Raw genomic sequence first — 18,436 nt, forward strand, 5'->3', positions numbered from 1 at the left:
TTATATAATGATTTATAATTTACATCAAATGTTAACAGTAAAAGTACATGGTATTTTTATTTTGCGGATTAGTGCAGTTTTGCTTGTTGTTAAATACATGTACAACCTAATTCACTGACCATCATATATCAGCATATCAAATGTCAGTGTTTCCTCACTGTGTTTTCCCCAATTATATGGTTCACACTTTGAGCAGCCTGTTTTGAAAGCCAGAACTTTTTGATGTTACATGCAAACCAAAATATCCTTCAACAAAACAACGACAATGACCAATTAGTTGACGTGCATAGATGGTCAAATAGATTTTAATTAGACAACAACTGTGCTGCTTGATGTTAACCTAGTGAGCACTTGCATGTTAACACAATGACACTATAATTGCTTAAGGTTAATAGGTTTACGTTGTTTTTGGTTGGTATTCATCAATCAATTTTTTATGTGTTTTTTTTTTGTTTGTTTTTGTACATGTTGTATGTATACGGTATGTGATGGTCTTGTAGCATCATTTTGTTATTTGCACCTGATTAAATCCAGGAAATCACACCTAATCCCACTGCTCCCTATAGCTCATGTGACCTTCTTCATTAGGAGAGGAGAACAACAAATCATTGACAATCGGTGATATTCATTTATAACTCAACAGGGACCTATCGGTGAGACTTCTCAGTAGTAACACCAAGGACCTGCTCTGCTCTTCTTTATGCCATTTTGTTCTCTCTGCGCGCATGGTCACGGAGAAGGAAAGAAAGCTCAGAAACTGTTTTGAGCGCTTGTCGTTGAACCGTGCGATCGGCTTTAACGTGACAGAGTGTATCTGACGCTGCATTCAATTATCGCCCTTTAAAGCCCCATTTTACCATGAATTTTGCAGCCTTATGTCTGAGACCATTAGACCATGACTCCAGGGGGTTTTGCTTTAGCCTTGTGCGCTCTTGCGCACTGAATGCAGATTTGGGAAAGCAGGCCGAACATTAGCAGCCTGTGAGAAATGGCAGTATAAAGATTTCAATTAATGATTGATAATGGTTTGAAGTAATGTGATTGTAATGTCTAACACAACTTACATAATTAAATCTATTTAAGTAAAGTACAGATAGGCTATACCTGCAAATTTACTTAAGTTCACAAACGAAGTACATGTACTTTCCACCACTGCAAACCTAAATTTAAATGCACTTATCCCCGTATGAGTTTGTGGCTTTTTAAATTAATTTGTTTTATGGTAGCGTTTCAAGATTACGATGTTAGTTTGTTTTGACTTGGCTTAAAATGTAATTTATTAAAATGAATCCACGTCTTTAGGAATTGTAATTTAAGTCATGCAATTTAAAAGTCAAACCCAGCAGTATGAGGTGCGCAAATTACAATAGGTTACAATAGTAATTTGCGCCTATTTAGAAATGTACCTTTTTGGTTGTTGTAGTTAATGTGTTCCTAATCAATGCTTTTGCACTGCGCGTAATGGGTTTTAAATTCACTTTTAAAACAGAAAACATATCCGCTTGGCACTAAAATGGCTGATACGCCCACTACTCACGCCCACTACGATGGGAAGAATCAAGTTCATTCACAAACATACAATCAGCTTTGCGCAATTGTTCGCTTCAGCCAATGGCACACGAGACGACACGCCCCCCAGTGTCCGAGGCTGTGATTAGAACAAACCCCGGGAAGGACAGAGGCATTTGAGCTACAGGACGAGTTAAGTGGCGTTGTTGTTAGAGACACAACTTGATGGAGTAGGCCGTGAGCGTTTGGTGTTTAAGTTGCACCAAGAAGCGAACTGCTTACGAATTTGCAAAGACTAAAACGGACTTTTCTTGGACTAGCACTGATTTGTTTTTGGACAGCCTCTTCTCTGATCACCATTTTTGGTTTGTGCGTTTTTATCCTTCACCAAGTTAATTTTACATTCTGTTGTTAACAGATCAAATTGTTTTGAAGATGTCCGAAGGGTCGGAGAGTCCGGAGTGCCAAAGCAGGCCTTATGACTTTAGCCGTGCCAACCCTTGCACACAGATTTTTGTTCAAGAGGGTCTGGGCAACGCCGCGTCGTTCCAGCTTCCTCATGGCGTCTTGCCAGATCCAAGCCTGCTCTATAACAAATCCGCTTATGGTGGCATCAGTTCAGCCTCGGCGCAGACACTCTTCCCTTTCCCACACGTCTCAAGCGACTACAGAGGATCCGACCAGCAGCCTGGAGAGTTTGTGCAGCCCAAGCACTGGTATCCTTTCGCTGCACCTGAGTACACCGGCCAGGTACCCGGCGTAACAGCAGCTACGCAGCCTACAAACGTGAGTCCCCCCATAGCTGAGACTCGGGAGCAAATAAAACTGCCCGATATAAAGACCGAGCGAGACACCGGAGATGACTATTCGACTGAGCTGAAGGTCCAGCAGTACCCAACCCCGCCGGCCTCTACTGCCATGCCCCACGGGGTCTTTTACTCTGCGGCCTGGAACCCATCGTTCTGGCCAGGGATCACCCACATGACCCCGCACAGCGGCAACAACCAAAACCCTTCAGCATCCTCTGCATCGTCACCGTCCCTGTCCCCTTCACCGCCAAGCAACGGGCTTCCGGGGAACGCGTTTTACAACGTGAACACAACACAGGCCGGCACCGCGTCCCAGACTCAGAACCCGGCCTCCTCCGCACGGAGCAGCGGGTCCTCCAGTGGTGGGTGCAGCGACTCTGAGGAGGTAAGAAACTGAATCTACAATGTTTACTGTGTGGACAAATTCTACAATTGGCTACATTGGATGTTTTTTCCTTGCAGGAGACCCTTACTACTGAAGAACTGGAGCAGTTTGCTAAAGAGCTGAAGCACAAACGCATAACATTGGGTTTTACACAGGCTGATGTTGGCCTTGCCCTGGGCAACCTTTACGGTAAGTTTGTTTCCCATATAATAGTTTACACACTTACTTCAGATGCAAGGCTTATCCCATCGGTTGGGCATCTCACTAATGAGAATTTAGATTTAGTTTTGACATATTTTAAAAGTGTTTTTCTTGGAAAGGACGGAAGAAAACTCATGTATCATCTAACAACTAGGCAGTAGAGAATATAACGTAAAATTGGAGCTTATAGCTTTTGGTTTAGGCAATTAAGTTTTAATGCCCAATGATAATTTTGTGCTTTTGTGCATGTAGGTAAAATGTTCAGCCAGACGACCATTTGCCGCTTCGAAGCCCTGCAGCTGAGCTTTAAGAACATGTGCAAACTGAAGCCCCTTCTTCAGAGATGGTTGAATGAAGCAGAGACTTCAGAAAATCCACAGGATGTAAGTTTGTAAATCGAACATCTGCCATCTACTTTGCAGGACAACAGATAATTGTTGTTCTTTTTAAGCACAGCTAACTTCCTGCTGAGCAAAGCGAGCTCTCTCTGCTCTTGTAATTCTGCCATCTAGTGGTCATTCCAAAGCTGCTGTTTGGTGGCAACTGCTCAAGCAAGTCCTGTTGCTTGTGCAGTTGCCACTATAACATGCTAGATTCAGCACTGCTCAAACTCTAACGAAAGTCTCTGGTTCCTCAGATGTACAAGATTGAGCGAGTATTTGTCGATACCAGAAAGAGGAAGAGGAGGACCAGCCTGGAAGGAGCAGTGCGTGCTGCTCTGGAGTCCTATTTTATCAAGTGTCCCAAGCCCAACACCCAAGAGATCACTCACATCTCAGATGACCTAGGCCTGGAGAGAGATGTAAGTCCTCACTCTTGAAGTCCACACTGGTTTTTACTTTCTCTTTTCATTAACAAATACCATTCTCTGCAGGTGGTACGTGTCTGGTTCTGCAACCGAAGACAGAAAGGCAAGCGCCTGGCCTTGCCGCTGGATGAGGAGTGTGACGGCCAGTACTATGAGCAAAGTCCTCCACCTCTTAACATGGCGCCTTCCCCCCTTCCCACTCAGGGCTACCCAAGCTCCAGCTACCCTGGAGCCCCTCCTCCCACACTGTACATGCCTCAACTTCATCGACCTGACACCCTAAAACAAGGCCTGCACCCCGGACTGGTTAGTCACCTGACTGGATGAATGGATGAGCATGTTCAAGTAGCCAAGCAAGAACCAAAGAACCTCAACCTAATTCCAAACCAAGCTGGAGATGAGTTTCTAAACTCAATCACCTGATCACATCAGTTTGCCAGGGGAGAGACAATGAAAGTGAGGAGGCTCCCAAATGTAGCAGTGAAGTGTCTTTTTTTTTTCTTTTTTTTTTCTTCTTCTTTTAAATGTTTTTTTAACCATGTTTTGATCATGAAAATAAAAGAACCAAAGCTAAGAGCCAAATCCTCTATCTGCAACCTGAAACTTGACACAAGCATCTGCTGTGAAAATTTGCACTGTTGAATGTGCCTTTCTTTTTGTGTTCTTGGTTTATACCTAGTAAGTTATTCCATAGCTGTTTTTTTCCTTTTCTTTTTTTTTTTGATCTGCAGTAACAAAAATAAGATTTGGTACTGGAGTATGGTGCCACCTATACTAAATCGAGTGGGTAGGGTGCTTTGGTACAGATAAGTAGGGGTCTGAGTTAGAATCACTGTTTCTGTAATTTGCCTTTTAAACAGTATTACTTGGGCAGTTGAATTGGTATTTGTGCAATACTTAAGTGCCCATCTGAATTGAGCAGTTGCAATATTGTTGTCTCAGTTGTCCTGATGTCATGCTCATTATCTTCTTATTAACTTTCTACTGTTAAATATTACAGTTTACAAATTCACATTTGTATGCTATATGCAAATTTTGTCCTATGGCTGTCATTGTGCGATATCCTGGGTATATTTTAAGTGTTGATGTGGGGATGGTGAAATTTATAGTTTAAGGAATGTGACATGATGTTTACTAGTGTTTTAGCTGCTATCCTTTTGCGAATTGCACACTCAGTCAGTATTTTCATGTCTCGGGTGAATGGTGGTGAACCATTCGCTTACTTGACTACTGTCAATATGATGCGGCAGAAGTTGTTGCTGTATTTTAGTATCTGGTTTTTGATTTTATTGTAATTTTTTTGTGTGTTGAATAACACTGTCAAATCTAAGCCTCCCTGTGAGTTATAATTTTATTTTTGACTGTAAATTTTATCAACTGAGACGCTAAACATTATTTGTGGTATTGTGAAGAAAGTCCTAGTTCTATAAACGGCATGCTATTCTTGCCTACAATAGTGAAACTGTAAGTTACACCAGCCATTTAACATAACCCGTGTTAACACATTGTATTTAATTTATTAAAAAGTAAAAAAAAACACTGAATCTGAAGCTAAACCTTTATGAATCTGTTCATCAAGTAGAACGCTGAGACTTTTGTGTTTGTGTGTGTACATGTATATGAATTGCTGAATTAATCCCTTTTTTTTTTTTTGGTTTCCTGGCGAATTTTTGCACACCTTAAATAAATTCTCAGTTTTTCTGGGCATCTGGAGGTTTCCATTTGGCTCGTGTTGATTTACAACCATATTAGGTGAATTTGGGCATTCAACAAGTGTCTCCTTTTTAAACACATGTTCATAAATGAGATTTTACTGCAACGCTTTGTTAATGGGGTAACGGTTTGTTAACGATATCCACAATAAAACCCTTTGCAGATGATCCAAAATGCAGCAGCTCACCTCATTTTTAATCAGCCAAAAGACCCATGTCACACCACTCTTTAGATCTCTATACTGTCTTCCTGTAGCTCCTTGCATCAGGTTCAAAGACCTGTCTCTTGCTTACAAGGTGGTTAACTTGACAGCTCCCGCTTACCTCAACTCACTCACTGAAGTCTACAATCCTTCCTGTCCACTGCGGTCTGCCAACGAATGACGTCTGGTGGTCCCAGCACTGCACAGATCACACCAGGCAAAACTAGCGCAATGATCCCGTGATGGTGGAATGAGCTACCAAACTCTGCACGCTCAGCTGATTCTGATCCCAATATTCAAAAAAACTGCTGAAAACAGAACTCTTCCGCATCTTCCTATGCACTTAAATCTCTTTTAAAATAAAAAAAATCCTTTCAGCTCTTTCACGCACTTGTGAACTGTGAACACATTTCTGACTTTGCTTTGATGTTTTGTCCTTGACTGATTCCTTGATTTTTGTTGCCTTGTACCTCACTTGTAAGTCGCTTTAGATAAAAGCGTCTGCTAAATGACTAAATTTAAATGTTTTGTTGTTGATTTTTGCAGTCAGACTCAATTCACATCTGAGGTAAATGTTGTTTTATTCACGTTTCACCTTTCAAGCAAAATGCAATGATAGTTATATTGATATTGAAAGTATAAATAAAGTACAATCATCAATGGCAGATTATAATATTTCCCCACAAAGAGAGAGAGGAGTAAAAGAACAGTCTCTTTAATAATTTAAGCGGGTTTATGTGATGCCCATGAGTTCTATTACTTTCAGCTTTGTTTCTAAGAAAAGATTGTTGCCTGGTACAACTAGAACTACTTTGGGACTTCAGGCCATCATGGTGTTGCTGAAAACTGACAGACAACAACATATTTCCCTAGAATGAAGATGAAATGGTCAAATGCAAGTCACACATACATTCTCAGTAAATTATTAAAGAGGCTCTCTGGATTTTTATGTTGATGGATTTAGCATCCTTTGTTAATATTCGCTATTTTTTTTATACATCAGCAGCATGGAAATGCACTACAAATTATAGAATATTGAACAATTAAACTCACGGTGTGCATGTTTAAAATGTAGTAAAAGTGCCACTTACGTAAGCTCAAGTGGGGGCATTAACCCAGGCTTTTAGGTCTGAGTAAACTTTGTGCTGAGCTAAAGTGTCGAACTGTAAGCAGATTCTACATAACCGTTCTCTCCAGTCTTTGTACAGTTTTACCTCCCACAGTTTTTTCCAATTGAAATATTTAGCGTAGCGTTTATTGTCTTGTGCCAACTTTTGCAGATATTGTCCTAACTCTATTACTGATGCAAACTCATCAACATGGATGAAAGAATTAGGTGGAGTCATGGCTCTGTAATTACTCAATGGTGGTCCCAAGACGACAGGCACTGTCCCACTTTTGTAAGCATTCCTCCACAGCTTCTCTGTGATATAATCTTTGGCGACTGAGTTCTCAAAAGCCAAATAGAAGTAGCAGTGAGAGATAGTAGGTAAGAGGGAATCAGAGGATAGTGGCCTCTTGTTCCACTGGCCATAAACATTCACGGGGACTATAGCTCTTAGCTTCCTGTACACTTCACTTCTCTTGTGCAGTTCTCTGTAGTTGCTAACCACCCAACAGACCAAAGAGCTCTTATTCAGAGGGATGTCTTCCACTCGATGTTCTTTAGACTCCTTTGGTAGAAACTCACCATAGGGTATAGAGACATCAGCATCCCTCCTGTAGGATATGGTCATGTTAAAAATGTTTGCATACTGCCGCAAGTTCCCGTTGTTAGCAGGGGACTCCAGTGACATCCAAGCCCACCTCTGGCCCTGTGGCCTGGGAAGATCCAGGGGCAGCTTCTGCTGACGCAGCATTAGCTCTCTGTTGTGGAACACCACCACATCAGCGGAGACGTACCAGGAGCGTGTGTCCACCAGTCTACAGCGAGGGATGCGGTACAGATCCCAGCACACATCACCCCTCAGGCTAAATGACCTGTTGAAGGGCCAGTACCACAGCAGAATGGTCACATTTCCACTGGTGCTATAGTTATAGAAGGTGGAGTTATTAATGCCTTTCAGGAATCCTTGTAACCATCCACTGAAGAGACTCAGTGGTAAAACACAGAGAAAGGAGACGAGGAGGAAGCACGTCTTCACTGGACTTAGTACAGTCTTTTTAGTGTTATCACCTCCCTGTCACAAATAGGAATTAAGAAGTAGAATTACGAAGGAGTAATGAAATATCTGTGCCTTTACTTTTTTGCCTTTAGCTAATATTAATGAGCATACAAGTTTTTATTGCATGTTTTAGCTCCTTCATAGATCACATCTGCTTGTCACTACACTGCTCTGTTGTAAAAGTTTTGGATGCCCATCTTTTCTGTCATCTATTAGTTTTTGATTGTCAATCATTCAATCATTCCAAATACATATTTATATTTAGATTGAGTTCTTAGACCATATCATGGATGTGTATACATAGTTTAATTTTAATCAACCAGTATTAATATAGAATTTCATTAAGATAGATTAACTTGAAGATGGTGATAGCTGTAAAAGGAAACAGCTGGGGATCTGTATGGCATGTAATTACCCAACTCTTTTCTTTCATTTCTTGTCGTCTCTACACTGACACTCCATTTACTAATGCGTTTTCTTGTTGCACATAAATAAATGGAAACTAATGCCAACCAAAATAGAAGTTAATGGACAAAAAAATAAAACAATAAATCAATGTGTCTTTTTTCAATTATATACGTGTGGGTTTGACAATTTTTGAATTTCTGTTAATTTTTGATTTAAAACGTGATTTAATCACCTTTAAAATGTACTCAAAATTACTTATGGGTGCACAGAGGCAGTAACAACACTGCTGGTATGCATGACCTTCCTTTGACATATGTCAACAGGAAAAGTAAGACACAGCCTTTTTAAGGCATTCTTAGGGTGTGTCATTTTTCACTTTCAAATGAGAAGGAATAGAAGTAATAACGAACATAATTTTTACAAAGGGATTAAGAATTATTTTAGACTTTTGTTGTTTTGTAGATGTCAGACTTTAACTTTCTGTAATTAACCATTGAAATATGAATGAGCAGAAAGCATTCAGATCATTAGAACTACAGAGCTAATTGCTTTTAGGTACAATTCATGTCAGCAATAAGTATACATATTGTTTTAAAGCAAAGTCCACTCTTCCTCCCACTGAAAATTTGTTATTTGTTATAGAATTGAAATAGGACTCACCATCAGATACTTCTACCCAAACTTTAACTGAGGATTAACAACCACCCAGTCAAATTGATTAACATCAATCCGTTCAGCCACAACTCAAGAGAAATCTTGTCTAGAAAAAAAGAAAGCATTTTAGCTTATTCACTGTTGCTATAAACAAAACCAGAAAATATTAAAATCCATCTGCTGACATTCACAAATAAAATGAAGGATTTTACATTTTACATCATGGTAAAAACCTTCAAAATGTTAATTCAGTTGTGACACTCAAAACTGTCATGATATTGGTACGGTAAGTGATATTTTAGGAAGAAATTCAATATTTTCTAACACTACAAACAGTTACCCGCATATTATGGAGCTATAGAAAGAATATATGTGTTTTGAAACAACCTGTTTGTGTCTCTTGGGAAATTACATTATGCCCTGTGGCAAAAAAAGGTAGAAGTTTTTAAATCAACATAATATCTAATACACATTTAGTCAGTATAAATGTTCTTTTGTCAGAAATTAACTAAAGTTGATTTTTAATGTATAAAGGTGGATGTATTTTACTGTAACTGTAACACTCCTTGATCATTAAAGTTACTTATTATGAGAAAGGATCACTGGTACTAACTGAATGTCTGTTATTATTATGTTAGGATAAGGGTGAATAAAACCATCTTGACGACTTGTTACACTTTGCTCAAAGACTGGGGGGTTTGGAGTAGAGACGGAATGAAATTATAAAAGTGTGTCAAGTGGGAAAACTTTGTCACCCAACTGTATATTATGAAATATAAAATATTAACAAGGAAGATTTTCACATACCACACTTGTGCAACACATCTTGAAACTATAGGGTTTCACTTTGTGCAAGAGAGAGGGAAACGAACCTGGTATGAAAAAGGAACTGATAATGCCTCATGCAGGATGTGAGAAACTTAAAGGGCACAAAGGTGAGGGCACTATAAAACTGTATTGCATGTTAAAATGTGTATTTGTTTGCATGAAAGAAAAAAGAAACATCTTTCACATCCCAGAAATTGCAATGAAACTATAAATTTTGAAATACACTTACACGTTCAAAATTTATGTTTTTGTGCACTAATTTCTGGAATATACCACAAATATTGCTTAAGGTTCATTTAGGGTATAGCTGCCGTGCAAATGGCAGCAAGCAATAAAGCTAAACAAATCAGAACTTGTCATTATTATCCAGAATTTGCATTATTATTGCATTTGTGCGATGTCAAAAAACGTTAACTTCCTGAAAAAGGTAAGGAAGTTAATACAAAAGGCAAGCATAGCAAGTAAGCTTCAATAGGCTTTTAAATAAGCAGTTGTTCCTAAAAAAAAAAAAGGTATTATTAAAATGTTTGATCAAAAGTGAATTTTTGAGCAAGCTTGTATTACTGAGACATTCTACCCTTAACAGGATGTGGTGAGAGATTTATGTTGGCAGTAGTGCTGTTCTCCTCGCCAGCTGTTGCAGAGCGTTAGTAGGTGTAAAGTTTATACTGGTTCACGCTCGCCCTAAAATGTATTAGTTCTCCCTTTCATCAAACTAAGAGCAAATTTGCAGCTCTAACCTAAAGACTTTCTTTTTCTGGTCATAAAAAAAAATTACAAGACTATATTTGAAAAGAAACCTGAAATGAAAACCCCCAAACCCCTTCTACTAACCTGCTCATGAGATGAGTGGTCCGCATCCTTTGTGACCACTGATTTTTCTATCCTTCCTGGTAAAAAACATGATGGTTAACTCAAAGCTTCAACAAACCAAAGACGCCGCCCCTTCAAAAAAAAAAAAATTTCAAGTGTGGTTCAAAAGGAGCATCATGCATGCTCCCACCATCTCTGTGAGCACACACCCTGTTCAATTCCTGCTTGGTAATCAATGTGACACTTATTTTTAGCTAGTTATCTCTATTGCAACATTGTGCAAGCAGAAAACAATTATGTGTTTTCTGCATGTACCCAATCGTGGGAAAAGAGGAAGTGTTTTTAAAATATGTGGTTTTAAAATGAAGTTGGAGCTTACACAAGGGTAATCACATTTCAGCGAATCACCACAAGTGAGGGTCATTTTAATTCCAGTTGTTTAATTGTTTTTGTAGAGGCCATCTTACTCGAACCTGACTTTCCAGCAAATACTTCCCTCCAGAGATTGTTGTATGACGGACAATGAACATTTATTGTATTTGCTTCTCAACTTAGCCAATGCAACCGCAAGGGGACACAAGCGAGTGTCTTCTTGTGCCAGTGCCAAGTCTGGATAAATGTAGAGGGTTGTGTCAGAAAGGGCATTCGACATAAAACACATGCCAAATTAAAGGTGTAAATCATTACTTTCACACCGAAAAAGACTTCCATACCCGATTGGTCGGGGGCCGGGTTAACAACGACCGCCACTTGTGCTGTTTACCTACAGGATACCAGTGGAAATTTGGGTACTGAGAAAGAGAAATTCTGGAGTGAGTTAGATAAAGTGATCCAGAGCATCCCCAGAGGTGAGAGAGTGGTGATTGGTGCAGATTTCAATGGACATGTAGGTGAAGGGAACAGGGGTGATGAGAATGTGATGGGCAGGCTTGGTCTTCAGGACAGGAATGCAGAAGGACAGATGGTGGTAGACTTTGCAAAAAGGATGGAAATGGCTGTGGTGAATACTTTCTTCCAGATGAGGCAGGAACATTGGGTGAAATATAATAGCAGAGGTAGAAGCACTCAGGTACATCGTAGATTTTGTAATCTGAAAGTGATCAGTGACTGCAAATTATTGGTAGGGGATAGTGTAGCCAGACAACACAGCATGGTGGTGTGTAAAATGACTCTAGTGCTGAGGAAGATGAAGAGGACAAAGGCAGAGCAGAGGATGAAGTGCTGGAAGTTGAAAAAGGAAGAATGTTATGTAGTTTTCAGGGAGGAACTAAGACAGACTCTGGGTGGTCAGAAGGTTCTTGGCTGGACCACTACAGGTAATTTAAGTGAATACAAGTGGGTTTTTTAAAAGGTTTGTGGATTAGAAGGATAGAGGAAAAACAGAATGTATAAATGTGCAGTATTTGTGTTAAATAAAAAATGCAAATAAAACAATTTCCATTTTATGTAACTGGAATATTTTCCTTCATAATAATTATTTTTATATTAAATTGTCTGCACTTATATAGCACTTTTCTACCTATTGGCACTCAAAGCACTTTACACTGCTTCTTATTCAACCATTCACACATATACTGATGGGGGAGCTGCTATGCAACTGGCCAATGCTCACCAGGAGCAACTAAGTTGGGGTTCAGTGTCTTGCTCAAGGACACTTTGACATGTGGAGGAGCTGGGGATTGAACCAACAACTGTGAGATTGGTGGATAACTGCTCTACCTTCCTGCGCCACAGTCGCCCATTTATATTACTGTCTGTTTAAATATATTTTAAAACTGCTTTTTGTACTATTAAGATTCTACTGGTAAATTTCTTTTGTAATGTAGCATTACCCCACTCTGGTAATGATAGCTTTACCTAAACATGTGATTACATCTTACAACACTATTCAGTACTTCTAGAAATACAGTGATGAAAAAAAAATTCCCTTTCTCAGACTTCACAGTTCTGCTTTTTTTTACTTATTTCTTTTTAATCAATTACTCAACAATTTTTTCTTTACAACTACTGTGTAGCTCTCATTATTATTACTACTAGCTAAAATGTTAATTTCCGAATAAGACAATTACCTAATGCCCAGAGAAATAAATTTCTTAGCAGAATACTTGTACTCTTGCACTTCAATTACATTTTAGACCATGTACCTGAGTCTAGACAATGGTATAAAGTGGTATTCTTACTTATAGCAGAGTACCCCTTTAGAGAAATACTTGCATTTTGCATACTTGTGCCTCCTTCGTATATTTCACTCAGACTGTGTGTTCCACTGGATGAAGAGCAACAACCTGTGTTCTATAGCCTTTAGAGGGAAAAAAAATAAATTTTACAAAGCTGTGTCTTGTTTTGAATGTTGTTTACATACTTAATTATTACATTATGCTTCTAAAAGGCTGGTGCCATCGATATTAGCCTTGTTTAAACTTAGAAAAGAATAAGCAGACGACGCAGAAATTAGCAAACTAAACTATTTCTCAAGATCAGCATTACATAACAGGTCATAAATTCATGTGAGTCCACATGAAGTTTTCACTGTGTTGAAATGTATAATGTTGTTGTGCGGGTTGTATTTGGACAAAAAAAAGGTGTGTGGGTTGTATTTCTATGCAGTCATCTTATATATTAAATTTAACACTGTCTAACGCATCTTTTCTAGCTTTGTTTAAATGTTTTGACAGCTAGTTGCTATAATGTATTTTGAAAATGTGAGCAGACGTCTCAGTGTTGCTATGTAATATAATAAAGGACCACAAGAGGTCAGCCCCCTGCAGAATGAGTGCAGTTCTTTTTGAATGAGCTTTGCCTATTGTTTGTTCTTGGGTAACCGTGAATCACCAACTGGGCAAAAGCCAGGAGGCCTATTTGATTGTAAATATTTATACAATATTCTGAGAATTTTATGCACAAATATTTTCTTTATGATGAATCAAGGCCAGAGGTTCACAGACACAAACTTTTCTCTAATGGATCGTTAGGTGACTCACTTCTCTTTGTGGGTGGAAAAACAATTTTCATTGTTTGATTTTGTCTCTTGGTCTGTCTATGTCAATACTGTTACCTTCATTTTTCATATTCTTACTTTGTACTCATTTGTACTGATGTACTGTACATAAATGGTAAATTACTTTAATAAATACCCTTGTGAATTCTACAGAACAAAGCGACATTTAACTGACAATCACACCCATGTGATTTCCTTTCTTATGCTTCCTCGCCCAGTGAATGACACTATCTGGTTTCAGCCAAATCTCCACTGATCTGTTTAAGTCTGACTAACGATCTTTATCTCCTCTTAGCTTGCAGCTTTGTTCCTCCTCATGTCAGCCTAGTGTTGACGTTGACATAGATCCATCCCTGTTTCAGCATGGCTATGTTCCAAGCATACAGAAAAATCCATAAAGAAATATTAAAGCTTCCTTAGTTTGTGGACTGGCCTCTTAGCTGAACTGGAATAAAAGCTGTGAGTTAAATATTAGTGCCAAACTTCACAAATATTGTTGTGCCTGGATGAGATGAAAACCCTCCAGCAAGGATCCACAAGTTCCACTGACACATTTTTCAGTGGCCTTTATAGATTGTCATTGTTTTTTACTAAAATATTGGTGTAATGTTTTTTTTGTTTGTTTATTTACTTCTACATGCAATGATCTTTTTAATAACTCATCGTGTAGTGGTTTCTAAATACTGCAATTTGCCCACTTCTCATATGTTAACCATATGCACTTATGCACCACCTGGACAGACAGAGAGAGATTTAGACCAACATGGAAAAATGCAAGACGGTAACAGATTTTCTGTGACAGATTTCTTTTTGAGAATATGCTGGAAGGCTGAATGGCTGAGAGGAGCAATCCAGATTTACTGGTTGGACTGGAAAAGCTGGAGGGGGGAGTAGGCCTCGACAGGTGTGGTTAGAGGATGAACAAAACACAGAGACAACGCAGGGAAAAGCAGAGAGAGTGGAGGCTGAGCGTCAAGTAAAACAGTGGAAATTAAAAAAATTACACGTCTAAAGAAGATAAAGCAGTGATCTGGCATTCGGTGCTGACTGCGACCACCAGTGTGAGTAAATGCTTCAGTGGTCTTACCACTAGCTTTATCACCATCTTTGAAGAGACAGAGAGAGGGTATGTGTGCGTGTGTGTGTGTGTGTGTGAGAGAGAGAGATAGAGATATAGAGAGTAAAGGAATGAGACTGCAAAATATTACATTGCAACAATTAGAATCATCTTTATCTCTGACAGAGAGAAGTCCTGTATAGAGGTGGACATTACAAGACATAAAGAAAAAGAAGAGAAAGAAAAGATGGCACAGGCCCCGAAGATTGAACTCTTCGTCAAGGTAAGTCCTACGTTGTGATTTGTTGTCAAAAATCACACTATATATGTGAAATATAAGGTAGAAATGCTATCTATTCAATATGGCCATTTCAATTCTATTCCAACAATAGAATAGAATCAATATTTTAATTTTTGTGGCTATTTAAGAACACAAACAAAGATAAAAAGCAATCAGATTCCATTTCAGTATCAATTATCAATACTTTGTTAATTTTTTATTATTTTTCTAGGACTTTCAGACATCGCTTCAGCTTATGAAAGTGTTTGATAAAATATATCAGTGCTGTTTTGTGCTTGATTCTTGTAGCAATTTAAAAAACAGGTGAACAGTGGAAACTGAAAAGAAGCCCTTCAAGTTTGGAAACCTGTATGCTGCCCGCCCCAAAAATTCCTTTTGCTTCAAAACAAGCCTGTGAATCAATACTCAGTCTGTAGTGAATATTATACTACATCATAAAAATTAGACATAAAACAAATACTAAATAATGTTTATTCTTGTTTGTTTGTTTTTTAATCTGGGTGTAAAGAAGCCTCAACCCTCTATTTGAAATTCATGAGTGGTTGGTTTTTCATCAACTTAGAAGAGGCTTGACAAGAATTACTGTGCCCTCAAACAGAGTACTGCACTGATGACAGAACCAGCTTACATGGGTGCTATTACACAACCATCGTGTTTACCTGTAATCAGTGACAAATGTATGTGTTTATAACAAATTATTTCTCCGTCAGGCCAGTGTGGATGCTGAAAGTGTGGGGAACTGTCCTTTCTGTCAGAGACTTTTCATGATTCTTTGGTTAAAGGGAGTCGACTTTACGCTCAACACTGTAGACATGAAGAGGTGAGAGCAAAATGTTTCTTTTTTCCATAGATGTGCTGCTCTCAAGCAAAGGATACATCCATCCATCCATCCATTTCAGTTCAGATAGGGTCTAACTAGAAAATGTATTGTTCAGACCCAAATGCTGCTGGTGCCCTTAAGTGACAGAGATAGTGTCCTACACACTTGAAAAAATAAATAAATAAGTGCCCTGGAAAACAGAAGTCTGTGAATAATCAGAAAATGAAGACTTTCTGCAAGTGAAAGTGTCCCAGATGCCTTTGAGACTAAATATTTTGATGCCGTCCTGCAACTCACAGGGACACAGTGCAGAGAAGTTAGAGTGGTCAGTGAAACAGCGATATTGAACCACAAAATGGGAAATGTATCTAAAATTAAAAAGAAGGAACTGTGAAAGAAATTTGCTGTGTGATAGGGATCTGGTGTTCATTGTCTCACCAGACTACATTTGGAAAGCCAAAAATTGCATGTTTTCTTGCAGGGCACCTGATGTGCTGAAGGCTTTAGCTCCAGGGTCTCAGCCTCCCTTCCTCATTTACAATGGTGAGGTCAAAACAGATACTAACAAGATTGAAGAGTTCCTGGAGGAGACCTTAGCCCCACCAGAGTGAGCAGCCTATTTTTTCTTTTTCAACATACAGACATATAAGCTCAGTACTTCAGTTCTTGAAACACATGAAATAACTTGTTCATTGTTGCCCCTTCAATCTTTCAATTGGCAGATATCCAAAATTGTGCTGTCGATACAAAGAGTCCATTGGTGCTGGAGAAGACATTTTCCGAAAGTTCTCAGCATATATAAAGAATCCCAATCCTGCTGTAAATGACAGTAAGGGCATTAGTTCAAAAACAAATGTTAATTATTTTCTGTTTCTTGTTGTATGTATCCACATGATGGAGACTGTGACCTGTTGTTGCTCTTTTGCTCTTTTCTTTTTTCTCTTCACTTTCATTACACCCCAACCGGTCAAGGCAGATGGCCGCCCACCCTGAGCCTGGTTCTGCTGGAGGTTTCTTCCGTTAAAGAGGGGGTGGGGGTGGGTGGGGGGGGGGCCTCTCCACTGTTGCCTAGGGCTTGCTCAAGGGGGAATTGTTGGGTTCTCTCTGTACATCTTTATAGTCTTAACTTTATTCTGTAAAGTGCCTTGAGATGACTTTGTTGTGAATTGGCGCTATATAAATCAAGTTGAATTAAATATAACACCTGCCTGTCTGTTTCAGTGTTAGAGAAGAAATTCCTATTAACTCTAGTGAAGCTGAACATGTACCTAGAGACGCCCTTACCTTATGAGCTGGACCAGAACCCGAATGCCAATAAATCCACACGCCTCTTCCTGGATGGTGAGTCCCTGACCTTGGCAGACTGCAACTTGCTTCCAAAGCTCAACATTATCAAGGTGAGCAGAATTTGTCTCTTCACTCTTTGTACAAGTACTTTACTTATACCATAAAGGACAGAAATGCGTTTACTTTTACTTGAGTGAAAAAGATCTGTTTACCATTTTACCATTTTAGCTACTGACTTTTACTTCTGATGTTTTACCTAAATACACTGATTTGTTTTTGCAAATGATACCATTTTAAAACATTTTTTTCCCAAGGTGGTATGTAAGCAGTACCGAAACTTTGACATCCCTGCAGAGCTAAAAGGTCTGACATGTTACATGCAAAATGCCTACAAAAGAGATGAGTTTCGCCAGACCTGCCCACATGACTCAGAGATCCTCCTAGCATATGAACCTGTGGCCAAGTATCTGAATAAATAAATCAGATGATCAGAATCAGAGAGTAAGACAGAAAAATAAGACAAAATGCATTAAAACCGACATGTTTTATTTTTTTTTAGCAACATAGTGAGAATGCTAACTAAAATAGTTTGCAATGGCAGTTTGTTCAATACTTAACTTTCTATAAATAATTGAGTTTTCATGTATTGGACTCTAGTAGTTTTAGAATCACAAATTGCCACATAAAACTTGCCTAAAGTTTGTATTTGTATATATTGTATGTACAATTGCATGCTCTGTTTGTACTGATGTGATTTCATATTCATTCCCTGTGAGGGTTAAAACCACTTTAAAATTTTATCTCACTTCATATGTGTGTATTGTACTTAACCATTGACTCTGTGTTGATTTCATATAATAACGTTTAGATGTAAATAAGGTAAAACAGAAAATAAATGTATATCATTTTTCATGATCAGGAATTTAATAACAATTTAATAATATAAGGCAGTTAAGCTAAAGAGCAATGTTTTTAAACTGACAATAGAACAGAATTAATGCATATCCTTAACCTTTTAAATAATTTAAATTGATTAATGGATGAGAGTGTATATGTGCTGCAATTTGAATGAAGCAAATAATTGTAAAATAATAAAGTGACATTGAATTTGAAAGAAAATGGCAGTTCAATCCAATTAGAAGGCCATTTCATTAATAAAGAATTAAGGAACATTAAGATCAACATTTTCTTTCATGAATATTTTATATATTGTTTTTGGACACAAATATTTACATTTCAAAGAATTGCTGTTGTTGCTTTTTGCATATAATTGTACCTGTGTGAGTAGTCCATCAACTTTCTTCATATTGTGAAATGTGTCATGAAATATTAGCATGCCTGTCTGTCTCTATGAACAGAAATAATTTAAAACAGGTTTAATAAAAACAAAAAGCAACAGGTGGATTTGTTATTATGAAACAGCTAAAATCCATAGGTTCATTGTTATATATAGGCTGCATGTAAGTGTACATGTAAGC

At 38.4% G+C, this 18,436-nt stretch overlaps 3 protein-coding genes across 4 annotated transcripts; 2 read left to right on the forward strand and 1 right to left on the reverse strand.

Moving 5' to 3' along the window:
- Positions 1 to 795: 795 nt before the first annotated feature.
- Positions 796 to 5,072, forward strand: pou5f3 (POU domain, class 5, transcription factor 3). The gene is made up of 5 exons (XM_067483737.1): positions 796 to 2,703; positions 2,781 to 2,892; positions 3,157 to 3,287; positions 3,542 to 3,706; positions 3,779 to 5,072. The coding sequence occupies exons 1-5, from the start codon at positions 1,945 to 1,947 to the stop codon at positions 4,037 to 4,039; spliced, it is 1,428 nt and encodes a 475-aa protein (XP_067339838.1). The 5' UTR covers positions 796 to 1,944; the 3' UTR covers positions 4,040 to 5,072.
- A 1,022-nt stretch (positions 5,073 to 6,094) lies between these two features.
- On the reverse strand, positions 6,095 to 11,297 carry fut7 (fucosyltransferase 7 (alpha (1,3) fucosyltransferase)). Its single transcript, XM_067483740.1, has 3 exons — positions 10,517 to 11,297; positions 8,861 to 8,960; positions 6,095 to 7,807 (listed from the first exon to the last, which is right to left on the reverse strand). The coding sequence occupies exons 2-3, from the start codon at positions 8,861 to 8,863 to the stop codon at positions 6,725 to 6,727; spliced, it is 1,086 nt and encodes a 361-aa protein (XP_067339841.1). The 5' UTR covers positions 8,864 to 8,960; positions 10,517 to 11,297; the 3' UTR covers positions 6,095 to 6,724.
- Positions 11,298 to 14,395: 3,098 nt separating this feature from the next.
- clic3 (chloride intracellular channel 3) lies at positions 14,396 to 18,354 on the forward strand. 2 transcript variants are annotated; one of them, XM_067483746.1, is made up of 7 exons: positions 14,396 to 14,554; positions 14,737 to 14,833; positions 15,562 to 15,671; positions 16,153 to 16,278; positions 16,394 to 16,500; positions 16,893 to 17,068; positions 17,273 to 18,354. In XM_067483746.1, the coding sequence occupies exons 2-7, from the start codon at positions 14,798 to 14,800 to the stop codon at positions 17,435 to 17,437; spliced, it is 720 nt and encodes a 239-aa protein (XP_067339847.1). In that variant the 5' UTR covers positions 14,396 to 14,554; positions 14,737 to 14,797; the 3' UTR covers positions 17,438 to 18,354. The 2 variants fall into 2 exon arrangements, with proteins under 2 accessions (XP_067339847.1, XP_067339848.1); XM_067483747.1 differs by lacking the exon at positions 14,396 to 14,554 and adding an exon at positions 14,578 to 14,619.
- The last annotated feature ends 82 nt before the right edge of the window (positions 18,355 to 18,436 follow it).

This window comes from Channa argus, chromosome 18 (assembly GCF_033026475.1).
Source record: "Channa argus isolate prfri chromosome 18, Channa argus male v1.0, whole genome shotgun sequence".
Lineage (NCBI taxonomy): Eukaryota > Metazoa > Chordata > Actinopteri > Anabantiformes > Channidae > Channa > Channa argus.

What these genes read in the sequence shown, in the direction of transcription:
- clic3 (XM_067483746.1), top strand. Translation starts at nt 14,798, where the DNA reads ATGGCACAGGCCCCGAAGATTGAACTCTTCGTCAAG. An exon ending in AACACTGTAGACATGAAGAG is followed by an intron (nt 15,672 to 16,152) that starts GTGAGAGCAAAA and finishes GTTTTCTTGCAG; the next exon opens with GGCACCTGATGTGCTGAAGG. An exon ending in CAATCCTGCTGTAAATGACA is followed by an intron (nt 16,501 to 16,892) that starts GTAAGGGCATTA and finishes TGTCTGTTTCAG; the next exon opens with TGTTAGAGAAGAAATTCCTA.
- pou5f3 (XM_067483737.1), top strand. Translation starts at nt 1,945, where the DNA reads ATGTCCGAAGGGTCGGAGAGTCCGGAGTGCCAAAGCAGGCCTTATGAC. An exon ending in GGTGCAGCGACTCTGAGGAG is followed by an intron (nt 2,704 to 2,780) that starts GTAAGAAACTGA and finishes TTTTCCTTGCAG; the next exon opens with GAGACCCTTACTACTGAAGA. An exon ending in ACCTAGGCCTGGAGAGAGAT is followed by an intron (nt 3,707 to 3,778) that starts GTAAGTCCTCAC and finishes CATTCTCTGCAG; the next exon opens with GTGGTACGTGTCTGGTTCTG.